Consider the following 26239-nt stretch of genomic DNA (forward strand, 5'->3'; position numbering starts at 1 on the left):
GATGATGCGTGTCATTATGCCAGATGAATATGGAATGCCTTCAACCGTGAAGGAAGCAGGAATCTGCAAGATCAAACTAAACCCAAAATAAAATCGTTGTGCAGGAAACAATTTAAGAGGTCGGTGCGGGTTCTCCCCTCAGGTATGCAAACATGGCACAGTTGATCCAGCTGGCATCAGTCAGCCTGCCTGATTGTTCTTTAAAAAGCCCTTGTTTTGGGTTCCATTGTAACCTGCGCAGTGATGCCATATCCCTTGTACCAGCAACAGACTAGAGGAAAAGCCAATCTTCTGCACTAAATTGTTAGGGGCAGGGCATGCGTGAACCCTGGCTTTGAAGCTTCATTAAGGCTCTGATCTCCATGGAGTACAAATCCATGTTTATGGAAAAGCTCCTTCATGAAGGGAACCGGAAGAATCTTGGTCATATTCTCAAGCACATGTAGACAGGTAACTGTCGACTTTAGATGGATGGTCACAGACAATCCGTTCACTGTAGACTTGCACAGGGAGTCCCCATTCTTGTGTTTGATTGTGTCACTGCTCACAATCATAAAGTGTCCGGTTCCAGGGCCCACAGTCCACCTGTGTGTGACTATGTGCCCTGGGGTGATGCGATGGGGTGGCAATTCACATATGGATTTGGTCTTTCCTGCTTTGTCTCTCTTTAAAATACCGGCATCAACAAATGAACTTATTTACAGAACGAAAACAGACTCAGACACAGAAAACAAACTTATGGTTACCAACAGGGAAAGGTGAGGGAGGAGTAAATTAGGAGTTTGGGATTAACAGAAACTATTATACATAATAACTATACTATTATACATAATAACCAATACTATTATACATAAAATAGATAAACAAGAAGGACCTACTATACAGCATAGGAAACTACATTCAATATCTTGTAATAATCTATAAGGGAAAAGAATCTGAAAAAGGATTATATATAATATATAAATACTTACATATGTACATATAATGTGTATACATATTATACATATGTGTGGGTATATACACACACACACACACACACACACACACACATCTGAATTACTTTGCTCAACACCTGAAACTAATACAACATTGTAAATCAGCTATATTTCAATTTTTTTAAAAAGGTAACACTCTGCTCAATGTTATGTGGCAGCCTGGATGGAAGGGGGTTTGGAGGAGAATGGATCCATATATAAGTATGGCTGAGTTATTACAACATTATTAATGGAACATACCCCAGTACAAAATAAAAAGTTATTTTTTTTAGAAAAAAGTAACAGCATCAAGCTATCATGACCCACTGGTTAAATAAATTGGTTTACTTCCATTTACAACTGTGTATTGATCACTTACAACGTGTGTACCAGGATCTGGGCTGGAAATAACAAAAAGTTATTTTTGTCAATAATAAAATGATGAGTGATCTTTGAGCTTCAACCTCCAGCAGCTAATGATCCAGGAGAGGAAGCCTACATAGAAATAAGCAGATACAAAATGGTGACCCCAAGGGAAGTTTTTACAGAAGAGGGAATGTTTACTTCTCACTTGGGGAGAGAAGACACCACTGAGCTGTGATGTCTGAGCTGACTTTGATAAGAAGATGAAGAGTTTATCAAGAGAAAAAGAAGAAAACGAGTGTTCCCTACATGGGGTCTCATCTGCTTGGCCACTCTGCACAGGATAAAGTTGAAATCTGTGCCTATCCAATCTGGCCTTTGCCATAGTTCTCACATAAAGTCAGCAACCCCACAAGGAAGCAGATGTTTAAGCAGAGAAGGAATCTTGGCTCTTGGTGAGGATGCTCTGAGATCCCCAGCAGCCATTGCTTCACCATCTAAACGATGTTGTTCTTTATGGCTAAGGCTATAGAGATGCTTCCAGTGATTGTCATCTGAGTCTGGCTTGGAGGTCAAGGGGAGCCTATGCTGGGGTCCGTTATCTTGCCATGGCTGTGAGTCGGGGTGGGGGGAGGTTAACTCTCAACATAAGTACATCCGGGGTTTCTACCATGGTCTCCTCCATTGCTACTGCTACACCACCTTTCATGATGGGGGAAGGACCAGTGCAAGGGTTGCTCATGTGGTCATCTGTGGTTTGAAGAGGACAGCTTCAGGGCAGCTTATGGTGGAAGCAACAGTACCACCAGAGGTAGAGGGTTAATAGAAGCAGCTACACCTCTCAGGAAGAAACTTAGGCATATATAGGCATATAGTGTTAGTTGCTCAGCTGTGTCCAACTCTTTGTGACCCCATGGACTGTAGCCCTCCAGGCTCCTCTGTTTATGGGATTTCCCATACAAGGATACTGGAGTGGGTTGCCATTTTCTTCTCCAGGGGATCTCTCCTACCCAGGGATCAAACCCAGGTCTCCTGCATTGCAGGCAGATTTTTTCCGATCTGAGCCACCAGGGAAGCCCCAGGAAGAAACATAGTTTGGCATAAACCCAAGCTGCTCTAAAAGAGATACAGATAATCAAGGAGCATCATCTTGAGCAACTGAAATACTTTAAGGTTTGTAAAAACCATCATAATGGTCAGGGACTAGGTGGTGGGAAAATGAAGCCCCGTGTAGCAATAACTCTTCACATAAAAATAATCAGAGCAAAGCAGCTTATCAAAGATAGACAGCAGTGGAGTTTTAGAACTAAGTTTTCCAAGAGAAGTAGAGAGATTTGATAATGTTAGAAATTTCCACAGGGAAGATTCCCCATGACTGCAGTTGAGAAAATTTGATGGAAAAAGCTTCTCCTGTTGCTTTTAGCCAATCTTTTCCTCAGATTTCCAAATAAGAACTTGACTTTTCTCTGGTATCTTGACTTGTCTGATTGCCTTTGCAGGAGGCTGACTTTTCTTCACAAAAATTGTTACATGCCATGTGACTACCATTGATTGTCTGCTATTGCAACCAAGTTCTGGAAAACACACTGACCCCCATTTCAGGCCAGCACTGCAGTCAGTTCCCCCTGTATGTCCATCCTTCACAGTGCAGACTCAGAGGAAATCCTCCTCTGACAGCTGGGCTGCTGGATGGAGCCAGAGGTGGTCACGTCCATCTGCTCTTTCCTGAGAACAGATGTTTGGTATCGGCATCCTTACAGGTTGGTGCCAAGCCATCCTGAATTTACAGCATCTAGATTAGAAACCAGCTGGGAGGACAACTCAGAGGGGGTTGTGTGTGAGTGTGTAGAAGGCAGGGAGGTAAGAATGATGTGCTTTCAAACTCTGATTAACACGTGTGTGGAATCTAGAAATATGGTATAGATGATCCTGTTTGCAAAATAGAAATAAACACAGACATAGAGAACAAATGTATGGATACCAAGTGGGAGAGGGAGGCAGTGGGAAGAATTGGGAGATTGGGATGGACATATATACGCTATTGATACTGCCTATAAAATACATAACTAATGAGAACCTACTGAATAGCACAGGGAACTACTCTGTGCTCTGGAGTGACCTGAATGGCAAGGAAATCCAATAAAGGAGGGCATACGTGCATGTATGGCTGGGCTTCCCTGGTGGCTCAGGTGATAAAGAATCCTCCTGCAATGCAGAAGACAATGGGTTCGATCCCTGGGTCTGGAAGATCCCCTGGAGGAGGGCATGGCAACCCACCCCGGTACTCTTGCCTGGAGAATTCCATGGACAGAGGAGTCTAGCAGGCTACAGTCCATGGGGTCCAAATAGTCAGACATGACTGAGTGACTAAGCACAGCACATGGCTGATGCATTTTGCTGTACAGCAGAAACTAATACAATTATAAAGCAGCTATACTCCAATAAAAATTAATTAAAAAATAAAAGACACAAAAATACATTTACAAAATAATAATAAGTAAAAGCCAACAACCTCCAGCAATGTATCAGTAAACTGCAGCCAGGGAACCACCATTCATCCCATCACTCCTCCACTTCCTGACCGAACAACTGAAGACTAATAAAATGATAGCTCTCTGGCTGGGTCCTATTTTGACTCGTCCTCAATTGGCTTTCACACCTTCATATTCATCTATGTGTCTGTGTGTCTGTCTCTATGCTACACAGAGCCAGGTGCTGATGACCTGCTCGGAGCAATGACTGGCTCCCTTTTCCCATTACTGAACGTGCAGTTCTGTTCCCATCAGTCCCTGGAAAGGTAGCTCTTTGTGCACATTAACCCTGCAGGGTGGCCTCAAGCCTCCAGAGCACTAAATAATAAAGCACTCAGCCCCTCTGTGTGGTCCCCAAGGACAGCTGGTGTCCCCGCCTGCCTGCCTTACTTGGCACCCAGCGGGCAGCACCCAGGGCTCACTGTTCTCCCTGGCTTGGAGTTCCTTCCCCCAGTCTCGGCATTCATGACATTCTGATCCATCCTAGGTGATGATTATCCCTTTTGGGGACTATATGAGAACATATCCTACAGCTGCTGCTCAGTCACTCAGTCATGTCCGACTCTGTGACCCCATGGACTGTATAGCCCACCAGGCTCCTCTGTCCATGGGATTTCCCAAGCAAGAATACTGGAGTGGGCTGCCATTGCCTTCTTCAGGGGATCTTCCTGATCCAAGGATCTATCCCGGGTCTCCTGCATTGCGGGCAGATTCTCTACTGTCTGAGCCACCGGGGAAATGTGTAGTTATTTGACCAGTAGCAGTGAGATGGCTGTGTTTATACAGCTCACACAGTTGTGACTCATTCCTACTCTGGCCAGTCGATGCACCCCTGTCTACTAGGCAAGAACGTGGCCACCAGCGCTGCAGCTGGCCACATGCAAGAGAGGCTCCTTGCCCATGTTCAGTTATCTGTCCTGTGCCTCCCTGGAGACACAGGGGTCCTCTTATTTGACACACGACCTTGCACACTGCCCCCAGAGCTTATGGAGCCTGGTTCACATAAAACCTTTTCCAAAATGAGAAAGCTCATATCCAAACGGTACCCTCCAGGGAAGTTATCAATTCCTGTCTTTCCAAGAAACTCAGGATTTTTCTCAGTACTTGTCATCGGTGTGAACGGCATGAAAATTCATTTCTGTAGAGGTGTGGAGTTACAGAGCATCTCCCCCCCCAAAAAATTAATCAGCATGAATAAAGGTAGCTTCATTTGGCCCTGTCCCCAAGAGGAAGTATCCACTGATTTTAAAATTAAAGATAATGAACATAAACCAAGTTTAATGTCAAATACGTATCTTTCACTTTATAGTCACATCAAAAATATGTATAAGTTGCAAGTTATGACAGGTTCTGGGAAGAAACAAGACATAAGAAAGCTTCTTTCTATGCCGACAGTGCTCTGGCAGAGGTGGTGAATGTTCTTAAAACCTGCCAGACTTTCTGTACAAAGTGTGGCAAGCGCCAGCTGCACAGAGTGACACAGTACAAGAAAGGCAAGGATTCTCTGTATGCACAGGGAAAGTGGCGTTATGACAGGAAGCAGAGCGCCTATGGTGGGCAGACTCAGCCAATTTTCCAGAAAAAGGCTAAAACTACAAAAAAGGCTGTACTGAAGCTTGAATGTGCTGAGCCCAACTGCAGATCTAGTATTAGTTATTCAGTCGTGTCCGACTCTTTGCAACGCTATGGACTGTAAACCGCTGGGCTCCTCTATCCATGGGATTCTCCAGGCAAGAATATTGGAATGGGTTGCCATTTCCTCCTCCAGGGGATCTTCCGCACCCAGGGATCGAACCTGAGTCTCCCACATTGTAGGCAGATTCCTTACTGCTGAGCCACCTGGGAAGTAGATCTAGGAGAATGCTGACTGTTAAGAGATGCAAGCATTTTTGATCTGGGGGGAGATAAGAGAAAGGGCCAATTGATCCAGTTTTGAGCTTCATATTTTGTTATATTATGAAGACAATAAAAATTTGAGATTGTTTACTTAAAAAAGGAAAGAAAGAATGTACAAAACAGTCAAGCACACACACACACAGCACACACACCCCAGAAGTGACCCAGTCAGACTTAAAAAAGCAATAGAAAAAGAGACATTGATAGGACCATCAGGAGATGAACTTTGGAATAACATCACTGTCTTATCATTTGATTTCATTCTGCCTTGAGGGTAGTTACCCTCAGGCAACTGCTAACTTATCTACAAACATCTGCTAAAAAAAAAAAAAATTTTTTTTAAGGATCCCCAAACTCAAACTGTTCAACCTAGACTAACTGATCCATCATTAAAAGAGTGACAACTAGACATCACCACCTCCAGAGGCGATGCAACAAGAAGACATGGCACCGTCTATGAAATATCTTGGACTAACTGATCTTGGACTGAAAGTGTAAAAATACAATAACAGAGTAAGTTAAACTTCACCACAAGGAAGTAATCAAGCAATCTAGAATGTGGGAAATAGCATAGGGAAAATGGGAAGAAAAAAAAAATGTAGGGGTGAGGGAACTCATAAAATTTAAAAGAGATTTGAAAGACCTATTGGGTTTCTCTTGTGGCTCAGTAGTAAAGAATCCACCTATCAATGCAGGAAACTCAGGTTAGATCCCTGATCAGGGAAGATCCCCTGGAGAAGGAAATGGCAACCCACTCCAGTATTCTTGCCTGGAGAATCCTATGGATGGAGGAGCCTGCAGGCTACAGTCCATGGGGATGCAAAAGAGTCAGATATGACTTAGCCACTAAACAAGAACAACAAGGAAAAATCACTGAGCTAGGGAATCATCACTTGGATGTGCCCATAAGTGACACATATGACATGATGTCTAAGATTTGCTTTTAAATACTCTAGCTAAAAAAATTAAAATGTTGCGTGAATACCTGAAACTTAATTAGATCATTTTTATTTTAGTTGATTCTGGATGGTGAGTAAACAAGGATTCATAATAGCATTCTCTTTACTTCTATATATGTTTGATTTTTTAAAATCCATCTGTTAATAAAAACTTTAGGCATGGTTGTCAACAAGCTTTCCCGTCAATGCCTGCTTTCAAAGTTGCTTTACTGTCTTCTTAGAAAACTCCTTGCAGGCATATTTCCCAATGCCTGAGGAAACACTCCAGAATTCCTACCAGGAATCCTTGGAACAGTCTCAGCCTACTTCACTGTTTTTTCAGTAAATGTTGCTAAATCCCCAGAGCAGAAAAGAGTACCTATATGGGGCTTCCCTGGTGGTCCAGTGGTTAAGATCCCATCTTGCAATGCAAAGGACACCGGTTTGATTCCTCATCCAAGAGGATCCAATTTGCCAAGAAAAACTAAGCCCATGTACCACAACCACTGAGCCTGTGCCCTAGAGCCTGAGAGCCCCAACTACTGAAGCCCACATGCCTGTGCTCTGTAACAAGGAAGCCACCACAATGAGAACTTGTGCACTGCAGCAAGGAGTAGCCCTCACTCACTGCAACTAGAGGAAACTTACGTGCAGCAAAGACCCAGCACAGCCAGATAATAAAATAAATAAAAGTTTTTTTTTAAAAAAAGAAAATAGCTATAAGCAGAGGTTCAGTTCAGTTCAGTTGCTCAGTTGTGTCCAACTCTTTGTGACCCCATGGACTGCAGCACGCCAGGCCTCCCTGTCCCAGAGTTTACTCAAACTCATGTCCATTGAGTCGGTGATGCCATCCAACCATCTCATCCTCTCTCATCCCCTTTTCCTCCCACTTCCAATCTTTCCCAGGATCAGGGTCTTTTCCAATGAGTCAGTTCTTCGCATCAGGTGGCCAAAGGATTGGAGTTTCAGTTTCAGCATCAGTCCTTCCAATGAATATTCAGGACTGATGTCCTTTAGGATGGACTGGTTGAATCTCCTTGCTGTCCAAGGAACTCTCAAGAGTCTTCTCCAACAACACAGTTCAAAAACATCAATTCTTCAGTGCTCAGCTTTCTTTATATTCCAACTCTCACATTCATACATGACCACTGGAAAAACCGTAGCTTTGACTAGATGGACCTTTGTTGCAAAGTAATGTCTCTTCTTCTTAATAAGCTGTCTAGGCTGGTCATAACTTTTCTTCCCAGAAGCAAGCAACTTTTAATTTCATGGCTGCAGTCACCATCTGCAGTGATTTTGGAACCCAAAAAGATAAAGTCTGTCACTGTTTCCCCATCTATTTGCCATGAAGTAATGGGACCAGATGCCAGAATCTTAGTTTTCTGAATGTTGAATTTTAAGCCAACTTTTTCATTTCACTCTTTCACTTTCATCACATGAAAGATAAATGTAGGGAAGTGAGAGTAAGATGAATTGGGGGTGTGGATTGTCATATATACATTATTGATATAGGACATGGAACATATAGGACATGGAACAACAGACTGGTTCCAAATAGGAAAAGGAGTGCATCAAGGCTGTATATTGTCACCCTGCTTATTTAACTTATATGCAGAGTACATCATGAGAAATGCTGGGCTGGAAGAAGCACAAGCTGGAATCAAGATTGCCGGGAGAAATATCAATAACCTCAGATATGCAGATGACACCACCCTTATGGCAGAAAGTGAAGAGGAACTAAAAAGCCTCTTGAAAGTGAAAGTGGAGAGTGAAAAAGTTGGCTTAAAGCTCGATATTCAGAAAATGAAGATCATGGCATCTGGTATTACTTCATGGGAATCTGGTATCACTTCATGGGAAATAGATGGAGAAACAGTGGAAACAGTGTCAGACTTTATTTTTGGGGACTCCAAAATCACTGCAGATGGTGACTGCGGCCATGAAATTTTAAAAGACGCTTACTCCTTGGAAGAAAAGTTATGACCAACCTAGAGAGCATATTGAAAAGCAGAGACATTACTTTGCCAACAAAGGTCCATCTAGTCAAGGCTATGGTTTTCCAGTGGTCATGTATGGATGTGAGAGTTGGACTGTGAAGAAAGCTGAGTGCCGAAAAATTGATGCTTTTGAACTGTGGTGTTGGAGAAGACTCTTGAGAGTCCCTTGGACTGCAAGGAGATCCAACCAGTCCATTCTGAAGGAGATCAGCCCTGGGATTTCTTTGGAAGGAATGATGCTAAAGCTGAAACTCCAGTACTTTGGCCACCTCATTCCAAGAGTTGACTCATTGGAAAAGACTCTGATGCTGGGAGGGATTGGGGACAGGAGGAGAAGGGCACGACAGAGGATGAGATGGCTGGATGGCATCACCGACTCGATGGACGTGAGTCTGAGTGAACTCTGGGAGTTGGTGATGGACAGGGAGGCCTGGCGTGCTGCAATTCATGGGGTCGCAAAGAGTTGGACACAACTGAGCGACTGAACTGAACTGAATTGATAAGACAGACAACTAAGTGAGAATGTGCTGTATAGCCCAGGGAACTGTACTCGGTTTTCTGTGGTGACCTAAATGGGAAGGAAATCGAAAAAAGAAGAGATATATGTATACGTATAGCTGAGTCACCTTGCCATATAATAGAAACTAACACATCATTGTAAATCAACTATACTCCAATAAAAATTAATTTTTTAAAAAAGGTAAAAATTAAAAAGATTTTTTAAAAAAACAATATAAGCAGGTACCTAGATGTTCCCCTAACCACACACCCCCACCACCACCAATACTATTTGCTAACAAGGAAAACATCCTCCTCCACTGTCTATCCCATTCTAGAAGAGTCATCTGTTGGATGGATGAATAAACCTCCATAACTTGACTCTCAAATAAATCTTCGGACTAAAAGATTTATAAAGCCACAACAATTCCACCATTTAATTTCACCCTTTTATCTTTCCTTGTTAAGCTGCAGTGGAGTAAAAGGGCTAGGCATTTGGGCTACATCTTTCAGAATGTAGAGAAATAGGAGGGCACAGAAAATGTGATAAGTAGTAAGGAGGGAACGGAGGGGTCCCACCCCTGATGACTGAGAAGGGAACAGAATTTACAGGGATAAGGGTGGCTACCAAAAGGCAAAACTGGAAAGCTGGATCTTTTTTTCAGCTATTTCAAGTTATGACTAAAAAGTCTATATTCCAAGTCATAGAGAGAGTCATCAAACTGAGTTAATGGGAGAGAACTGCTGGATGGGGAGATAAAATAAGCATGAAAGACGGTCTCCACTGGCACCCTGCTTATAATTTAGTTGGAGGGAGAAAACTTATGGAGCTGAGTGAAACAGTTGCTTGTGAGGCTGAATGCTGTTCGCCCCACGTGGGGTCCAGTCATAGTGTGTGAGTTGCCATGAGCAGTATGAGCAAGCAACACCACTGAGGTGGAAGTGGGGACTTCAAGGAGGAGAAGAAATATCCACTGACCTCAAAGATAAGTAGTTTTGGACCAGCTAAGACTTCTCACAAGAGAGAAACAGAGCAGAAGTATGCAACAAATATTTGCCAGGTGTCAGTCATGTAGCAGACACTGTGTTGAAGCTGATACTGTATGAAGATGCTGTAACTAAAGCCCTCACTTTCCCAAGGCTAATTACTGGTACAGGGTCTGAAAGGTGCAGCATCTTTATCAAATGTGTGGAGACAAGGACGACTGGAGATGAGAGTGTGTATTCCAGAGAAACAGAATCAATAGGGTGTGTGTGTGTGTGTGTGTGTGTGGAGAGAGAGAGAGAGAGATTTTAATAAATCTGCTCATGTGATTATGGGGCTGGCAAGTCTAAATCTGCAGAGTAGGCAGGCAGACTAGAGAGCCAGGAAGAGTTGACATTGCATCTTGAGTCCAAAGGCAGTCTGGAGGCAAAATTCCTTCTTCCTCCAGGGACCTTAGTCTTTTCTCTTAACACCTTCAACTGATTGAACACAATCCACCCACATTATGGAGAGAATTTACTTTACTCAGTCTATTGATTTAAAGGTTAATCGCTTTAAAAAAAAATGCCATCACAGTGACTTTTAGACTTGTGTTTGACCAAATATCTGGCTGCTATGACCTAGCCAAGTTGACACATTAAGTTAACCATCACAGGGCTTCCCTGGTGGCTCAGTGGTAAAGAATCCACCTGCCAATGCAGGAGACACGGGTTCAATCCCCGGTCCAGGAGCAACTAAGCCAGGCACCACAACTACTGAAACCCATGTACCCTAAAGCCCGTGCTCTGCAACAAAAGAAGCCACCACAGTGAGAGGTCTGTGCACCGCAACTAGAGAAAAGCCTGCTCGCAGCAAGGAAGAGCCAGCACAGTGAAAAATAAATAAATTAAAGTATTTTTTTTAATTAACCATCACAGAGTGGGATGTATGTAAGGGCCATAGGTGGTGTGAAAGCCACCTATGTGTTTATGATTCTTGAGCAGTCAACTAGCAGAAGCCTATAGGTTAGGTTAGGGGCGTATCTGGCCGTTTGGAGACAACACCACCCTGTCGTCTTTACCCCAAGGTCACCAAAGACAACACCCTTACTTCACCCCCTTATCTTCTTGTGGCTGGCACTTCCTTCCCAGGAAGCCAAGTTCCACCCTCTGATGTTTACACCTGCTCACCCACCCTGATCCGAAAAGCAGGGAACCCTGGTGTTTTGGTTGCTGACTCTACAGCCAGGAACCCAGACAGCACAAGTCACATTTTGCCTTTTATAAAGCCCGGGTAAATAGAAAGGAAATTTCATTTTCAATTTTGAAGTCTTTTAAAGCCATTCATATTTTCTGTTTTAGGTCGAAATAAGTAACGACACTGACTCTGAAACGCAGCTGCTGAATTTGACTTAGGAAGCCAAGCACCACTGACAGCACTCTCTGCATCAGCACGTCTCACTTCCTTCCAGAGGGTGGACCGCACCTCCCCGCTTTTCCACAAGTCACGGAGTTCTCCGGGCACCGCCTATGTATTAGTAGCCTTGTTCGCTAGATGAGTTGTAGGTGCTTGGGTGGGTATTTTTTCAGTCGTTTCCTTCTTATATGAAGACTTGTAAATTGTACCCCCAGAATCGGTTTTTAGTTTTTTAACAATATTTAATGTGAGGCATGCGACATGAAAGAAACATTCTGTGAAAACCTTCCACAGTCAATTCTAAGAGAAATGTGGGTTTGTAGAGTTGAGGTGTCAGGTCCCCATTGCTGCCTGCGGTGACCCCAGACCTGAAAGAGTTCACATGGTAGACGTCACCCAGGGTTTCTCAGCAGCAAGCTAGATGCCATGACAGCTGATAAATGAGTACAGAGAGTAGATGAGGCTTTCAGACTGAGTATGGATCAATTGTTCACCACCACCAGACAAAACAGGGAGTCCTCCTTTGTTCTCAACTTTCCAAAACCCAGATTAATAGTATGGCAATCTAAATGTTCAGATGTGTGAATGACATCTTGTTCTTCCTGTGTTCTGAAAAATTATATATCATGGGTGTAAGAAAGAGTGAAATGACCAGTAGTACATCTTTGCCCTTTGGAGGGAATCTGGGCATCTCTGAGGTTCAGATTTTTTACCCTTTATCCCAGACCTGCCATTGGCACCCAGACCTACATATACAGCTTATAGGTTCATGGGACAGAAATCACAACCATAAATCTGCAATCAGAAGTGTTGCTCTTAATATATTCCAAAAAAGTATCAAAATGGCATGGAGTTCTCTATATACTTCTAAAGAAGTATATATACTTCTATTGGTTCTTCATCAACTTTTCTTTCTTCTAACCTATTCCAATAACCAAGAAAGTAATACGGGAAACATAATTTCCCATGGAAGAAAAGGACTGTCTTGAAAACTCATCACATTTTTCCATTCTTATCTTTCAATTACTATTTCCCACATCAAAATAAGCTTTGCTCACTTTGTGTAACAACCAGGACTGGTCCTCCTAGAGGCCATGAAATTGGGTACATGCACTATTTAATCCAGAAGTTGTTAACCTGGCCCATGAACCTCTAAGTCGGTCTACAACCCATCTTAAATGGTGTCTACTTTTTTGTATTTCTATAGAGGCTTTCGTTTCCTACTTCTTCTTCCAAGTCCATATATCTTATGAGATCGCCTTAAGACTGAGAATTTATGCAATAAAGTCCGCCCTGGTTCTTGACAAACAGTGTGGGCTTTCTGGAGGCCTGCTAGACTCACAGCCTCCTCTGGACTCTGTCTCCCATCAGTCAGCTGACACCCACTGAATCCCATCACTTTTCATTCCACTGAATAAACCCAAATTAAAAATGAACAGGAGGTAGCAGGGAGTGGGGAGAAAGACCAGTCCAAGTCACCTTGTACAGTTGAGGGAGGTGAATCCTCGGGGATTTGCTGATGTATCCAGAGTCCTGCGGTGTCCAGAGGGCATGTTTTGTGGCCCAAGGAAGGAGAAACTGGAGGACAAAGACAGGGAGGGGCTTGGGTCCCCAGCCCACCCCTGTGGTCTTGGAGAGTGTCTCAGCCCTAGAGAATTCCTCATCTGTAAGTATAACAACAATCCCTCCCTCCCAAGGGTAAGGTGAAGATTAGTTGGAAATGTACCACAATTAAAAGAGGCAGTTCTCACTGTCATGTCAGAGCAACAAGTTGGATCCTGTCTGGAGCTCTTGCTACCCATTCAAGTACTGTGAAAACCTCATGCAAACTCCAAACTCTTGCAAGTTTCCTAAAAAATAGCTTGAAAAAATTGCCCATATTTAAGAGATTAGAAATAATATTCACTCAACAGCGCGTTTCTTAATTTACAAGTAATTTTTACCTTCAAATCCAAGATGAATGCATAGTATTACTAGAGAGGAAGCTAATAGAATATGTAAAAAAAAAAATGTAGAAAATCAGTAAGACAGAAGAATAAAATTAACATTTAAATATTTTAAACTGTCATTTCATCCCCTCCACACATACACACACACACACAAACAAAACACAGTGAACACTTCACAAAATATTACCACACTAACTTGCGTTGCCTTCATATAAATTTGAACATACTTCTACGAAGCACTGCAGAGTCCTAGATCTTGTCTAACTGAAGATTTGAGGAGGAAATCCTTTTATTAGTCATCTTTCTATGGATATTCAATATATGGAACTACTTGATATGGTATGTGTGTTTTTAGTTTTTAATCTTTCTTCATTGAAATTATCACTGTTTCAAACCCCAATGCCGTCAATCCATAATGATAATTCTAAAGTTCCAGGAAAGTTGCCACTCATCAGAAGCAAACCAGATAGGTCCCCTGTCTGCTCTCCCTCCCCTGGAGCTCCTCCGTACCTCTCCTGGTCCCACCAGTCTTCAGAAGTTATGCTTTCTTAAGACCAATGGATGAAAAGATGCACAGGCTTGTGCAGTAGCACTCAGCAGCCACTCCTTGAACTGGGTAATTCCGACACAAAACTGTCAAGCTTGCTGCCTCTTTGTTGTTCAGTCGCTCAGTCATGTCTGACTCTGTGAACCCTGGACTGTAGCCCTGGACTAGACTCCTCTGTCCATGAAATTTTCCAGGCAAGAATACTGGAGTGGTTTGCTATTTTCTTCTCCAGGGGATCTCCCCAACCCAGGGATGGAGCCTCTGTCTCCTGCATTGGCAGGAGGATTCTTTACCGCTGAGCCACCAGGGAAGCCCCTTCCTGCCTCTTAGAAGTGAGCATTTCCAGCTTTTGCAGCTTCCTGTTTTAGAGAATCCACGCTGCACCATGCATCACACACCAGCACTTTCGACAAAGACACGTTCACTGTTATGTACGTTCCTGCCTCATCTTGACTTCTCTGTGTGCAAGTGTGTGTCTGGTCAAAGTGAGGGAAAATGAACATGTGTTTTTAGCCTGGGTCCATTGGATAGAATTTCCTCATCCTAGAAGATGATCCAGCTCCAGGTTCAAGCTCTCTTCTCAGAAGTGGCCCCAGTAAAGCTGGAGATGGGACACCCAGTGCCCATGCGCCCCTTAGCAGTTCTCACGGTCATGAGCGCTGATTAGAATGGAGATGGGGAAAGTTAAAACCACTTTATTTTTCCCTCTTTGAACCATCCTGGCATTGTGTCTCGTGAGCTTTGTCCACCCCTACCCCAGACTGAGTCTTCCATCTCACATCAATGACTTTTCCTTTTATAAGTGTCTTCTGCAGCCGTTGTGCAGTTAAGATGCTTTCTAATTTACTTTCAAGGTAGCAGAAGTAAAGCAGGGGAATTACAGCAGAGGAGGGGCTGAATTAGAAAGTTCCCAAGAGACAGAATACATATGGGGTATGGAACAGCCTCAGACAGATTTCTCTGATTTCGCTTTATCTGCCTGGAGTTGGGGCAGAAAGATGCAGAAAGGGCTATTCCCCTGCTGCTCATCGAACGTGCGTTCGATGTCAGTTTCCTTCGGGTCAGTTTCCAAAGGTCACAGTGCAGATAATGATTCAGCATTCTTTATTTTCTACTATTCTTATAGAATCTGGTTTCTTCTCAGCTGCACTGAAATGTTATCTTAAAGACTTCTGTTTTCTTCTCTGCCTTTGTCCAAGGATAGAGAAGCACCTGGGAAGGCTGGAATAAAGTGAAGGTATTATTTAAAAAAAAAAAAAGGAGAAATTTCTCTTAGGAAAAGCTCTAAGATAGTACATCCACAAGTGTCTTAGCCTGCCACCTGCTGTACAACGTCAGGGTATGTGTCCTTGAAACAAAAACTTGTGTCCATCACTCCAAGCTGAGAGGCTATTGGCTTACCTGTTTTGAAGATAACTTGACATCCTGCCTAGGAAAACACTGACTTCCTTCTTTTTTCCTCAAGAAAAATAAGCCCTACTATTTCCTGTAGTAGTGTAGTGACACTAGTGGTAAAGAGCCCACTGCCACTTGCGGAGGCATAAAGGACACGAGGATGCCCTGGGGGAGGATCCCCTGGGGGAGGGCACGGCAGTCCACTCCAGTATTCTTGCCTGAAGAAGCCCATGGACAGAGGAACCTGACAGGTGACAGTCCATGGGGTCACAAAGAGTCGGACACGACTGAAGAGACTTAGCACATAGCACACGTTTCCTGTAGACCTAGGTAAGGGAGGCAGCCAGTTTTAAGACGCTGAATCTGGCAAACTATGGCAAGACTACCATCTGTCTCACTTAATGGATGGACCACTCATGACTGAGAGGAATTTGTCTTCATCGACACCAGCTGAAATATACATTGCAAAGCTGGAGAGAACCATCGTGACTCTGCTAAACTGAGGAGGAAGTAAAAACCAAAATTGCTCATTTCAATCTTCGTAAATTAGAAAGGAATCCTGCCAAGAATAAACAGATCTTCACTTCACACCTAATTTTAAAATGTATAATTTCCCAAAATGTGGATTCAGTATGGAGTAAACATTCTGGCTAAGTATTTCTCAAAGGAAATACTCGCTTATCATTTCAGAGTTACATAGTATGTAAATAGGAGAACTTCTGCAGTTGATTAGAATTCAAATGTTCTGACTCGACCTTTTAGCCCAAGTTAGTAGCTCTTCCAATGGATAATTGAATTAAGTAGGAAATAATATCAGTAATTGATCTTTTAAAACTTAGAATGTCTCTTTTTCTTATTTCCTTCCTATTTAAGAGTCATCTGTAACCTTTGCTGGATTGAAGGTCTACCTATGTTCCCTGTTCAAATATTCATGATAAATAAATAAGCCTGTAACTTAAGGATATTATGCCCAAAAGTAGAACTGATAAAGGGAATCACTGCTCACACAACTGCATAGTGTGAAATGCAGAAAGGGAGTGAATGTATCTGAAATATTAGAAGAATGTATTTATAAGTAAATAATTCATCAAAAAACCATTCTCAAAAAATTCACAATTTGTGGGCAGCATTTATCTTTTCATCCTGAAAAACCTTAATTTCTTTATTGTGAGCTAAGTGGAAAAAGGTGACTCGTGAACTTCCACATGTTCAAGCTGGTTTTAGAAAAGGCAGAGGAACCAGAGATCAAATTGCCAACATCTGCTGGATCATGGAAATAGCAAAAGAGTTCCAGAAAAACATCTAGTTCTGCTTTATTGACTATGCCAAAGCCTTTGACAGTGTGGATCACAATAAACTGGGGAAAATTCTGAAAGAGATGGGAATACCAGAACACCTGATCTGCCTCTTGAGAAACCTATATGCAAGTCAGGAAGCAACAGTTAGAACTGGACATAGAACAACAGACTGGTTCCAAATAGGAAAAGGAGTAAGTCAAGGCTGTATATTGTCACCCTGCTTATTTAACTTATATGCAGAGTACCTTTTGAGAAACACTGGGCTGGAAGAAGCACAAACTGGAATCAAGATTGCTGGAAGAAATATCAATAACCTCAGATGTGCAGATGACACCACCCTTATGGCAGAAAGTGAAGAGGAACTCAAAAGCCTCTTGATGAAAGTGAAAGTGGAGAGTGAAAAAGTTGGCTTAAAGCTCAACATTCAGAAAACGAAGATCATGGCATCTGGTCCCATCACATCATGGGAAATAGATGGGGAAACAATGGAAACAATGTCAGACTTTATTTTGGGGGGCTCCAAAATCACTGCAGATGGTGACTTCAGCCATGAAATTAAAAGACACTTACTCCTTGGAAGGAAAGTTATGACCAACCTAGACAGCATATTCAAAAGCAGAGACATTACTTTGCCAACAAAGGTCCCATCTAGTCAAGGCTATGGTTTTTCCGGTAGTCATGTATGGATGTGAGAGTTGGACTGTGAAGAAAGCTGAGCACCGAAGAATTGATGCTTTTGAACTGTGGTGTTGGAGAAGACTCTTGAGAGTCCCTTGGACTGCAAGGAGATCCAACCAGTCCATTCTAAAGGAGATTGGTCCTGGGTGTTCTTTGGAAGGACTGATGCTAAAGCTGAAACTCCAATACTTTGGCCACCTCATGCGAAGAGTTGACTCATTGGAAAAGACTCTGATGCTGGGAGGGATTGGGGGCAGGAGGAGAAGGGGACGACAGAGAATGAGATGGCTGGATGGCATCACTGACTCAATGGACGTGAGTTTGGGTGAACTCCGGGAGTTGGTGATGGACAGGGAGGCCTGGCGTGCTGCGATTTATGGGGTCGCAAAGAGTCGGACACGACTGAGTGACTGAACTGCACTGAACTGAAGTGAAAAAAAAAACTCCATTACTCGAAGGTAGGTAAATCTTCTTAAATATGGATATTTGTAGAGAAGTTTGGTGCCAAGTGATACATAAATCATCTTTCATGGAGTTGCAGGCATATAAAGAGCAAGAAATACATGAGATACTGAAATATTCAAAGAATTCCAAATATGTTTTGGCCTGAAACTGATAACTAAATTAAGTAAAAAGAAGAAGGAGAAATAAGAAGAAAAGAAAGGAAGGAGTAAAGAAGAAAAGAAAGAGAAAGACGAGAGGAGGGAGGAAGAAGGAGGGAAGAATTCAAATCTGAAATTCTACCTAATTTGGATTTGGACGCATCAGTCCTTAACTTGGGGTTATTGTTCTTGTTTCTTTGGTTGACTGAAAACTTGGACCATTTTCCATTTAGCACACACTTTTCCTTTGCTCTCTAGAATTAAGTTATTTTTACAACAGTTTGAAGAAACCAATTATCTAGTTATTCTCATAAAATTGCTTTGGCAGTCAACCTTGCCAGTCTGTATTTGTTAGGATTAGGGTTACCTACGGAGAAGGCAATGGCACCCCACTCCAGTACTCTTGCCTGGAAAATCCCATGGATGGAGGAGCCTGGTAGGCTGCAGTCCATGGGGTCTCGAAGAGTCAGACATGACTGGGCGACTTCACTTTCACTTTTCACTTTTATGCATTGGAGAAGGAAATGGCAACCCACTCCATTGTTCTCGCCTGGAGAATCCCAGGGACAGGGGAGCCTGGTGGGCTGCTGTCTATGGGGTCGCACAGAGTTGGACACGACTGAAGTGACTTAGCAGCAGCAGCAGCAGCAGAGTTACCTAGGGCTTCCCAGGTGGCTTGATGGTAAAGAATCTGCATGCAGTGCAGGAAACCTGGGTTTGATCCCTGGGTTGGGAAGATCCCCTGGAGAAGGGAATGGCTACCCACTCCAGTATTCTTGCCTGGAGAATCCCATGGACAGAGGAGCCTGGAGGGCTATGGTCCATGAGGTCACAAAAAGTCGGACACAACTAAGCAACTAAAGAGCAGCAGCAGCAATGTTACCTACAAATGACAGAAAAGAAAACTGGCAGTGACTTCAATAAGATCCAGGTCTATATCTCTTCATATTTCAAAATCCTGGAGATAGTCAGCGAAGACCTGGACTTGGGTTCCCTAGAGACAGGGACCCAGGCTCCTCCTCTCTCATTGCTTCAGTATGTCTCCTGCCATTCTCAAGATCATAACATGATTCTAGATGGCTGCCAAAGTTCCAACCATTGTTTTTGTACTCCAGCTAAAAAGGGGACAGAGAATGGTGCTTCTTTCACTTAAGGATGTGTCTCACATGTTGCACACACTACTTGGTTCATCCCAAGTTCATCTGCAAGGAAAGCTAGAAATTGTAGTCTTAATCAGCCGTGGCCTTGTGCTCATCTAAAATTTAGGGGTTTGATTTCTTAGTAACAAAGGGAAATGTATACAGAAGAATGTTTAGCAGTCTCTGACACACAGTTCAGACTAGTGGGCGTGGTTTTTTTGGAAGAATATTTTCACTTACTTTGATTACAATGCATTATTTAAAAAATACATATATTCTTCAATACTGTGAGAAATTATCAACTCTGTGAAATGAGATTTCTACCTCATCTTTCTGCCTTTCTTCTTAGAAATAAAATAATAAACCTATGACACAAGATCTTTCTATGTTTCCCATAATTCTGCAGAATATATTTTAACTTTCCTTCTCTGGAAATTAAATTGCAATCTAATGTATTGCTTGGTTTTCATTGTTCTGCTACAAACATACGTTAATTCTTCTATGATCATAACTCTTCTTGTGGCAGCGCCTTTTCTTCTGATTTGATTGGGTGTGCCATTATTTTCTTTTCATTCAATTCACCAAGTATGTAATGGACATTGGTGATTAGGGAGATGGGGAAGGACATTCAAATGAAAAATATATGACCCTTCCTTTTCTGTTATTTTCTCTCAGTAAAAGTTGGGCTTGTGTTTCCTTTCAACCTCTAAGAACATAATATTGGCTAGAGACGAATGGGTACAGTCATCCTTCTGTATCCATGAGAAACTGGTTCCAGGAGCCCTCACAGAAACCAAAATCCTCCAAGCTCAAGTCCCTTAAATAAGGTGACACAAACAGTAAAAACAGTCACCCCCCTCCCCGTTCCTGCACCCATATTCCAGACGGGCAGATGTGGAAACCCGTGGAGACAAAGGGTGTATTTTAAACTACTTGGTAGTCTGTTTCTCTAAGGATACATACAGTTGAGGGAAATCCTAAACTGTTTTTGTAATTAGATTTTATCATATGTTCCTCCAAGACTCTGTGAGTCAGTGAGTGTGTGTGTGTGTATGAGTGACAGAGAAACAGAGAGAAACCTTCCAGGTACCACTCATTAAACAATATTCCTCAAAATGATTTCTGTTGCTGAAAAGTGTTAGTTATAGTCCCTCATACCTTGTACCTGCAAAGCTGGCTGCTGACACTGATCACCAAGATAAGATTGGTCCACTTGTCCATGTTGAACACACACATACACACACCAACTTCACTGAGCATGTCCTTTTTTAAATAATGTACATGTGGGCCATGTTCCTGAAGGATAAATAGTATAAAATTGTTTTAGGGATTGAGAGCTAAAAGAAGAAAGATGCCTGAGACGTATATTCTTTTCTCTGCAAGATCAGGCTGTTGCCTTGAAAGGACCTCAGCCATTGGTTTGCTCAGTTCAGGGATGAGGAGACAGATGGAGGCTGGTATCTGCAGAGGCTTGCCCCTCCTCCTACCCAGTCTGCTAGACAAGCTGTCGGTCCAGCCTTCTTTTCTTTCCATTGGGTGGTCATTGGCTATCATGAGTCTGGACTGAACCATCCCTTGGCTGTTGATGGAAATCTTATGATTTTTTTCATCTGGGCTCTGGCTGATGGCTCCTCCCACTCCACGTTTCCTCTGCCTGTATCTGAGCATCAGCGAGTCCCAACCAGTGGCCTTGCCTCTTGTCACTTTGTCTTCACAGGACCAAAAAACATCTCAGACCTCAGACAGCTGCTCTTCACTTCCCAAAAGACAGAACTGCTCTGTCCTGCCTCCCTTCTTCTTTCTTTATTCTAAAGAAATATGATTCTATCTGCCCCAGTCGAGCCTTCTCCTGCCTTTTTTGTCAACCGACAGAGAGTTTCCTTTCAACTACAGTACCAGATATCAGGCTCTTCTCAAGACTTTCATTCTTGAGGAAGTGGTTTTGTAAGTAATTGCTTCAGGTCACTTTTTAACTGCTTCATACGGTTTCCTTTCTTTTAAACCTCTTTAAAAAAAAAAAAAAAAAAGAGGGGAGGGAATTGTTCTTCTGGTGTCTTAACTCTCTTTTAAACCTAAACTAGCAGTCAGTGAATGCACTCCTAACAGAACAGTTTTCTTGGGTCTCCTGTGTAAAATGAAACTAAGAGCCTTGTCATTGAAGTCAGTACACTACAGCACTCAGATCATGGTGGTACAAATAGAATATTCTACATGTGAATGGTAATCAGCTTCTGCTTCCCTCGTCATAACTTGCCTTGTGTTGAGCAGACTTTTCTTTGCATTGTCCAGGGTATTTATTATTCTAAACTGTCACATTTAACCCATGTATTCAACCAATGCCTAGAACTATTTATTTAGGTTTTTCTATGGGTTTTCATTTTTGTCATCACTCTAAGTAACAAAATTTCTTTCCTGTGCTACATATTTTTAAGCAAAATATAATATATAGAGCACCAGGTTAAGTAACTTTAGACATTAGAATCTGGGGCAAGTCATATGGCACGCTTGTTTTTATAGGGCAAGCAAAACTCATTAATTTCACTTTATTTATTATTTTTAAACCACTTGTTTAATGTGGTGAGTTAAGGGGAAAAAAAGATTGATCTTTGGGTTTTTTTAACATCACAAAGAAGAGCCATTGATTACTCAAATATCCAAAGTTCACCCAGAAATCGAAATCTCTTTGCCCTCTGGAAAGTTCTTTCTGTGCTGTCAGGCTTACAAGGATTTGGCTCTGAAGTCTCTGAGCCTGAGTCACATTGGTCCCATCAATCTTTGTCAAGAAGGAAGTTTCAGGGGAGGGTCGAGAAGGGGGTCTTCCGATCCTGTTTTATTCTTTCCTCTTTTGCTTCAGGGCCCATGACTGACGACTCTCCTTGAATAATATAAATTCTGCCTGATCTTCACATGTCCATATCTGTAAATATGGGGCCACAAGATAATTAAAGCCTCTTAAGAAAGTGGAGAGCTTTCATTAAAGTTCCCCTGCAAATCTAAGACACCACATGATGGATGCTTAGGGTAGCACAGGATATTCTTAGCATCCATGACAACTGTAATAAGGTTACGTTCTTATCTTCTCATAAAGACATAGCTACTCCAGTTTCCTCCTATATAACTCAAAGGGAGTTTGGGCATTAGCACTTCAAAATACTTCTAAGTCCTTAGGGGAATATTTGAAGTGAAATGTACTAATTTTCTAAAGCAAAAATACATTTTATTCTCTTTCATAATAACAAAGTTATTGCTCATCTCCTGATAGAAATGTATAGGTGAGAACTGCTGCTGAGACCATCCCAATCTGAAAACACTTAAGGAATTTCTGCCTTTATAGGTAAAAAGGCAAGAAAACATTGTCTTCTCAATTGTGCTTTCCTTTCAGATTTTTCTGAGACTCCTTTATATGAGACAAGAACTCTGCTACCTGGCAACCTCTGCCCACAGCAGAACTGAGAACCAAGAAACAAACAGAAACAGTCTTTGACTACCCCAATAAATGTTACAAAACCCACACTCTGAAACTCCTGAGTTTTTCCCATGGAAAAGCTCTTCAACCCTCTTTTTTAATACTATTGAGTCAATTTACACACAATTTTAATTATTTTAATGACATTTTCATGTCATGACATTTCATGTATTTTTCAAGTAAAAATTAAAAATTAAACATGGGTATTGTATCCAATTAGAGAAGGCAATGGTAACCCACTCCAGTACTCTTGCCTGGAAAATCCCACGGACGGAGGAGCCTGGTGGGCTGCAGTCCATGGGGTCGCTGAGAGTCAGACACGACTGAGCGACTTCACTTTCACTTTTCACTTTCATGCACTGGAGAAGGAAATGGCAACCCACTCCAGTGTTCTTGCCTGGAGAATCCCAGGGACCGGGGAGCCTGGTGGGCTGCCATCTCTGGAGCTGCACAGAGTCGGACATGACTGAAGCGACTTGGCAGCAGCAGCATTGTATACAATATGCAAAAATACAATAATTTAACATATTCTCCCAAACTAAAAGAACAGAGGTAGAGAACTAATATAAAAAATTCTACAGCACAGTTGTCTGGAGACATTTAAGGTAAGAATGAATGCACTTAGTAGAGTCTGTGGGTAACAATGTATTGCTTCAAGGAATAGCATTTTGTTCATACAGTGATAAATCCAGATTATCAATAAAAACATTTATTGTAAATTAGGAACCCCTTAGTCAAGATACTGTCCTTGCATTTGTCCTAAAATTATAGTATTGATTTTTGCTTATTTATTTGTCATCTACCAGAAAAATTTTCAAATAACCACACAGATCTTCAATGTCCTTAATTTGAATGGAAACACTTTAAAATGTGGCACTGCTGTGCTCCATATAACCTGCACAACTTTATACATTGGCCCTGTGGTGAACAAGTTCTTCTTAAATAATTGGGTACATAAATTTTATTTCAAAAAACTCACCATCCAAAATGGGTAAAATAAAAACACTTGGGTATTCAGAAGGTTAAAGTCTCAGTAACATCAAAGATATCCCCTGAATATTCTGAATAGGAGCCATGTTCTAATAAGATCCTCTCTCTGGGGAAAAAAATGAAGAGATTTTCAAGATTGTGGTTCTTGGTATTAGTTCTCTGGCATTCTCCCCTTCAATAAATTTTCCTCCATCTTGTGGTTCCCAAAATATCTCTTCTACTAGGATGCCCTGATATTTTCAGTTGCAAGGATAGTGAAGTCCTGGAGATGTTTCACAGACAAGGTAAGCTTTTGCAGAAAGCATGAGTGTAGCAGGCTTTTTCCATGGGAGGGGTTACCCTCCTTCTCCGTTCACCAAAACAAACTTCTTCCTGGTGCATCCTTGGCCTGTCAGAGCTCTTCTTTCTGATAACAGCAGCATATAGCAAACTGGGATGTGTTGTTACTTCTTCATTCATGAAAAGTCTGATATGCACTTTGGTGTATAAAGTTGACAATATCTAGAAGATACTCCTGCTCTTGAAGTTTCTCTTTGGGTAGGGACCATCCTAGCATTTGGTACACCAGCTCCTCTAGAGAGACAGGATTAGATGACCTCCTTGAAGCCATACCAGCATCCCCTGGTGTTTAGCTATAGCTGCTGCTTCTTTTCAAAACACACGTCTTAGCACCTGCTGCATGTGATGGTCTGGGTGGACACTAGAGAGATGAAGGAAGATCATAACAGGGTTTGCCCACAGGGAGCTCACAGTCAAGAGTATGAAGAAGAGTACTAACCTCACAGCCCTGAACCAACGCCCGCTGGTGCTCTGCACAAGCCAGACCCTCGCGAGGTGGGGGGACTGGGGCTTTGCTTCCTCCAGATTCCAGGTCCCAGCTCACAACCTCACTGTTTCTCCCTATGACTCAGCAAAGGCTCAGCATCTACTTTGCACAAGAAGCTGGGGTAGTAACAAAAACATCTTTGCCTTGAGAAGTTTACAGAAGAAATCCCAATAGCTTTCAGGTAGCTGGTAACTTGCTTTCCTGGGGTCCAGCCTCTAAAAAGGATACCTGTCCACACTATAATACCGAGGTTTCACTAGCTCAGAGGCTGCTCCATCCATCTGGGCCAACCTGTGCCATCTTTTCTGTTGTGACTCTGGATGAAAAGAGCAAAATGGACCAAATGAGCCCCCTACCACTCACGACCTGAGTCACAAATGCCAGGACTGCTGTCACCCCCTCAGACAAACCAAAGCCAGTCTGAAGGGCCTCTGAATTCACATCAAAGCTCCTCACAATCAAAAGCAATCACAGTCGCTACTCACTCAAGTAATTTTCTTGCTTCATCTCTGATCATCCGGGGGTGGTAGCGTAGGGTTTCTAGTTTGATAGATCACTGTTTAAATAAAATGCAGAGCAGGCAAGTAAGGGGACAGTAAAGGAGAAAATGCAAGGCTGAAAGCATAGTTGCAGAAATGATACGACATGTAATTATTTCTTTAGTATTATTTCTAACTAACTCAATATTATATTTATTGAAAGCGGCAGAGCAGTATTGAAATGGTGAGAATGCCTCTACGTCTCTTTATCGCTGTAACTAACAGAATTCAAGTGAGTCTGTCCTCACATTGGTAACATCAACTCTGCCATCTTATGGAAAATATGGGAAGTACTTAAAGCATTTTGCTCCATTTCAAAGGCAAGGATCTGCTGGTAAGAGGACATAAGGACATGGCCTATGTATTTCTACATGTTTTTAACCTATCAGATTTTTTTAAAACATCATTTAAAAAAAAAATTTGCCACCAATGTGTATCTCAGTCTCAACACTTCAACTTCATGTATAAATATGGGATAATATTTTGTACCAGTATGAATTTCTACTGCCCCCTAACACTGTGTAGTGACTTCATTGTATATTAACTTCTTTTCTACAGATCTCTGAGCTACCAGGTAAATCAATGAAAAAAGTCAAATTCTGTTAGGAATCATCCTATATGATGTTGGTAGCCTGTGAAAAATGAATGTCTTTTTTCTTATACAAACTATTAACAAGACTTGTTTTCACAATTCCTTTTTACATTTCTGTGCATATAATACCTGTATATTATACTCATATTCTAAAGTGACCAGAAAGTGTTATTTAATAGAAACTGCATAGCTTTTTTTATGTCTCTATGGACCCTTTGACTCTGGAGACTCTTACAATAAATTAGCAGTATAATAGGCTATTGTTTTCAATTATGAATAAAAATGTACATTGAAGTAAAAGATGACTACTGCTTTTAAAAAGATTTTTCCCCATTCCAATCTGTATTCATTATAATAAAATTAGGAAAGGCATGCATCTTGTATGTTCCTTCATTCTTCAGATTTCAAGGGGTTATAGTGAAGTTGCTCAGTCGTGTCCGACTCTTTGCAACCCCATAGACTGTAGCCTACCAGGCTTCTCCGTACATGGGGTTTTTCAGGCAAGAGTACTGGAGTGGGTTGCCTTCTCCTTCTCCAGGGGATCTTCCTGACCCAGGGATCAAACCCAGGTCTCCTGCATTGTAGGCAGACGCTTTACCCTCTGAGCCACCAGGGAAGCCCTCTCTTTCATACACAAATGA

At 42.1% G+C, this 26239-nt stretch overlaps 1 protein-coding gene and 1 pseudogene across 2 annotated transcripts in view; both read left to right on the plus strand.

Annotated features, from left to right (window-relative positions):
* NKAIN3 (sodium/potassium transporting ATPase interacting 3) overlaps positions 1-25970 on the plus strand; it is a 556541-nt gene extending 530571 nt beyond the window's left edge. For both annotated transcript variants that reach the window (XM_070802589.1, XM_070802588.1), the window contains one exon: positions 11523-25970. In XM_070802589.1, coding sequence (XP_070658690.1) covers positions 11523-11536 — 14 coding nt within the window. In that variant the 3' untranslated portion in view covers positions 11537-25970. The remainder of the gene's footprint in view (positions 1-11522) is intronic.
* LOC109568158 (large ribosomal subunit protein eL42-like) lies at positions 4073-6616 on the plus strand (annotated as a pseudogene).
* Positions 25971-26239: the final 269 nt, after the last annotated feature.

Source organism: Bos indicus, chromosome 14, assembly GCF_029378745.1.
Source record: "Bos indicus isolate NIAB-ARS_2022 breed Sahiwal x Tharparkar chromosome 14, NIAB-ARS_B.indTharparkar_mat_pri_1.0, whole genome shotgun sequence".
Taxonomy (NCBI): domain Eukaryota; kingdom Metazoa; phylum Chordata; class Mammalia; order Artiodactyla; family Bovidae; genus Bos; species Bos indicus.